This window comes from Humulus lupulus, chromosome 6 (genome assembly GCF_963169125.1).
Source record: "Humulus lupulus chromosome 6, drHumLupu1.1, whole genome shotgun sequence".
NCBI lineage: Eukaryota > Viridiplantae > Streptophyta > Magnoliopsida > Rosales > Cannabaceae > Humulus > Humulus lupulus.
Window position 1 is genome coordinate 6,879,065 of NC_084798.1, and position 4,264 is coordinate 6,883,328.

General features: G+C 34.7%; 1 protein-coding gene across 1 annotated transcript; it reads right to left on the reverse strand.

Annotated features, from left to right (window-relative positions):
• Positions 1-368: 368 nt before the first annotated feature.
• LOC133783746 (glycerol-3-phosphate acyltransferase RAM2-like) lies at positions 369-3,088 on the reverse strand. The gene is made up of 2 exons (XM_062223383.1): positions 2,462-3,088; positions 369-1,293 (listed from the first exon to the last, which is right to left on the reverse strand). Exons 1-2 carry the CDS (start codon positions 3,086-3,088, stop codon positions 397-399), a joined length of 1,524 nt encoding a protein of 507 aa, XP_062079367.1. The 3' UTR covers positions 369-396.
• Positions 3,089-4,264: the final 1,176 nt, after the last annotated feature.

A 4,264-nucleotide genomic window follows, 5' to 3' on the forward strand; every position in this document is an offset into this window, starting at 1 on the left:
GCCGAACTACTATAAATCTTTTTGTGTCATTTATCTTTTCATCTTGATTTCATATCATTTTTATCGTTTATTTGACTCTGTGTCGTTGACCAATTCAATGGTCAACATTATCATAATAATATTTTATAACATTTAAATTTAAATTTATATAATTATTACATATTTAGTTTTGTATTATATATTATTATAATAATATGATTTTATAATATTTGAATTTATATCAATATAATTAATATTTTTTTTAATTAGTTTTAAAAGTATATTATTTTAAACATTTAGACTATTCGGTTAAACTTAACAAAATAATTTATTAAAACACAAAATTTCTTTTATCTGCGATAAGACCACCATTAATGAATTTTCTTTTTTCTTTTGAGAGAACCATTAATGAAAAACTTAAAAGTAAACAAAAGAAATTGTATTAGCAGCCCGTTGGAGAAAAGGTTTCTCAGTCACAGGCACAATTCCGTCATTTCCTGCAAGAGCTTGGTACTTGTGTTTCCGTGTAAGACTAGTGCACTCATAACAAAGAGTGGAGGCAATGCTTCTTTGTATGTAATTGGCCACCTCATGGCTTGATTTTCCTGAGCCACAAGTCAACTCCTGCGACAACTTATTCAAGAAGGTCACCTCATAAGCCGGGCTCGGGTTCATGAAGAAGTAAAATGGGTCCATCCCTTTCCATCCCCTTGCTGTGGTCCCATGAAACATGCTCATCTGATTCACCATAGCCACCGGAACCAGCTGGTCCGTCAGCTCGGCAAAAAGCGCCGAGAATCTGAGAAGGAACGGCTCACGACATGTTGTTCCCTCGGGGCAAATGGCCAAGTCACCTTCTTGGAGGAGTTTCTTGATCTTGGAACCGTCCCTAACTCTGTCCCGGGTTAGACGGACGGTCTTTAGGGGTGAGATGATCTCAGACAACCGCGAGAGTGAGTACACCACGGCGGTGATTGGCCTGCCCAAGGCTATGGAAAGGAATACCGGGTCTAGGAGGGTCTTGTGTGAGCAAACGAAGAGGATGTTAGATTTGTTGACTGGTGGAGGAGGAGTTCCCTTGACGATGATGCGGACGCCGAGGGCCCAAGAAGAGTAGTAGAGGAGGTGCATGGGGAGGAGGAAGCCAGGGAGGATTCGCAAGCAAGCGAGGAGAAAGCCTATTGGGATCCATAAGACTATTAGGAGAGCCACGAGTGGCGTGGGCTTGCAGGCAAGTCGACCGTCGTGGAAGATGACCGGTTTGGGGATTCTCACGGCTTTCACGTCTCTCTTGGCTGCCACCATGTAACCCTCCTGCAAGTTTGTAACAATATTTATATAATTACATCAAGTATAAATATATATATATTTATATAATTATTAGTATTGGGGTCATTGCAAGCTAGCTTCTAGTTTTGTTCACTATAATATTAAGGTACTTATTTTAGGTTAGAGAATTGCTAAGGGGTGCATATTGCTATTGGTGTGATCGGATATCGGGTTGTGATCGGATATCGGGTTACACTTATTTGAACTTAATAAATATTATGAAGTATCGCTATCTGATCATTGGGTACCACCTAATGTGGTGTTGGATACTTTAAGGTGCCAAATAACAACACTCTTTAGGTAAACATCGAGGTAAATATATATGAGTGTTGCTATTTGGCACACCTTAAGGTGACTAGTTGACACCCCATAATTGGTTAGTGATATTTTATAATATTTATTAAATTCAAATACGTGTGAGACTCGATATTGAATTACACCAATAACAGTATGCCATCTCTTTGTAATTTTGGGCTCTAATGGTGCCCCTTGTATGTGGTAAGAAGGATTAAAATATATTTAAATTCATATTAGTTTAATTATAGGTTTTAATATAAATTAATTTTAAAATTCTTAAAAAATTGATGTTTGGTAATGTGAAAGAATTTTTAGTCGTTTTAAACTTCATTAATCATATGAAGCTGATAGAAAAATAAATGTTTCTAGTCTTTAACGATTATATTTAACATGTATATATAGGACATTTTTTCTACCGACTTCACTTTAAATCCTACTGGTGGGGTTCTCAGTGTTCTTAATTTTTGAACAATTTTCTATACGATTTTTTTTATGACTGTGTATATTATAGCTATTTAGAGCATCGACATGATTTTTAGAAAATTCTGAATAGTTTACAATACTGAAAACTAGGTTCAAACATGTTGTTGTACGCATGACTAATTTTTTTTATGCGTGAGGAAAATAACATGTTTGAACCTAATTTTTAGTACTGTAAACTATTCGGAATTTTTTGAAAATTTGCAGGATGCTCTAAACAACTACAATATACACGATCATAAAAAAAAATCATACCAAAAACTGTTCACGGATCAAGAAGAGTGAATAGCCCCACTATTAGAGATTAAAGTGAATAAAGTGAATCCTTTAGTAGAATTGTCGTGTATATATATTACTATTGCATTCATACGTATACCTTGCATAGTGACATGTATGGAACATCAGTGAGTCGATCACCAAGCCCAACGTCAGGCCTATTAGTCTCAAAATCAAAAGCTTTCTTCAGAGCATCAGCCTTATTCTTCCCAACAAGTACTCCCGGCGGCAGAACAAACCCAGTTGCTCTTCCCTTATAACTCTCTATCTCAGTCCCCAAAACCATGTCAGCTTCAAGAAATTCCTTCAAAAAAGCTTCCACCATGACCCTGGGATTTGCAGTCAAAACGCACCGTTTCCCGCACGAAGAGAAAACTCGCCACGACTCCGGGTGAACATCTGACGAGTAAAACTTTGGCAGTACAGCTCTACCGGCCCACTCGATATCAGAGACTTTCATTCCGGCGAAAGTGACGAATATGAGGACTTGAATTCCAGCCGACTCGGACAGGAAGTAGTAGAGAAATCCAGCTAATGGCGCAGCCAAAAGCAAGAAGAGAAGCCTCAAAACCCCGCCCACTTCGAAAGCGATTAGAGCAAAGTAAGGGAAAGAGCTTCGCCCTCTTAGTAATGTCCCGTCCATGGCGGCTACCACCGTATGTTTTTCTCGTCCTGTTGATGAACGTTTTACTACCGTTGGGAACACACTACATTTTGAAGTAGTCATAGTAGACATATTATAGTATGAAACTTCGTTTTTTCTTTTTCTTATGTTAAAAAAGGGTGTTGTAATGGTATGGCTATATAGAGATGTAGTTGGAGAAATACAAGCGTTGTATTTGGTGTGTGTATAGTCTAAGGAGATCGGGACAAAAGAAAGTTTATTATAAAAACAAAAGAGAGTTGCGCTGAGATTTCCAAGAAAGACTTCCGAGCGAGAAAATGTTAAGATGGGAATTATTCAAACGTTGTGTATGATTGGTATACAGACTTCTACTTACAATAAAATGTAGAATTATATAATAGAAATAAAAATTTCATTGATTATTAAAACTATGAGAGTTGCTATTAGGTACTAACAAGCGAATAAACTTGTGCCAACTCCAATGGGATTGCAAAACACCATATATCACCAATTTGAGACTCTAAATAAGACTGAAAAATGGTCTACATAAACAGTGCCACGATATTATTGACTTGACGTGTGACACGACAATTTTTTGTTGGTTTTTGTGTTTTATATTAATATTTTTTATATATAAATATATGTATATTATTTAATTTGTAAGATAAAATAAAATAATAATATAATATTTAATTTGTGGAGAATATAATAATGTTGAATATATTTTTTGGTATAATTTTTAGTGTTATGGTTGGATTAGAAAAAAAATATGGTGTTAAAATTATTTCATTGATATTAGTTCAATACTATTTTAGTGTTTAACACCATTTTAGTGTTTACAGTTGGAGTTGTCACGACATTATTGACGTGGCACTGTTCACCACGGCAAAATGAGACTCTAAATGGGACTGAAAAATGACGTACATGAATAGTGCCACGACATTATTGACGTGGCACTGTTCACTACGGTAAATTTTTTTCTTTTTTAGTTTTTGTGTTTTATATTAATATTTTTTATATATAAATATATGTATATTATTTAATTTGTAAAATAAAATAATATAATAATATAATGTGTACTTTGTGGAGAATATAATAATGTTGAATATATTTTTTGGTATAATTTTTTGTGTTATGATTGGATTAGAAAAAAATATAGAATTAAAATTATTCAACATTATTTTAGTGTTTAACACTGATAGCCAACAAATTGTTAGTTAGTTGAGTGTATAATTTTGTTAAGCTTTCTGTTGCAACAACATATTTCATTTGTACAGC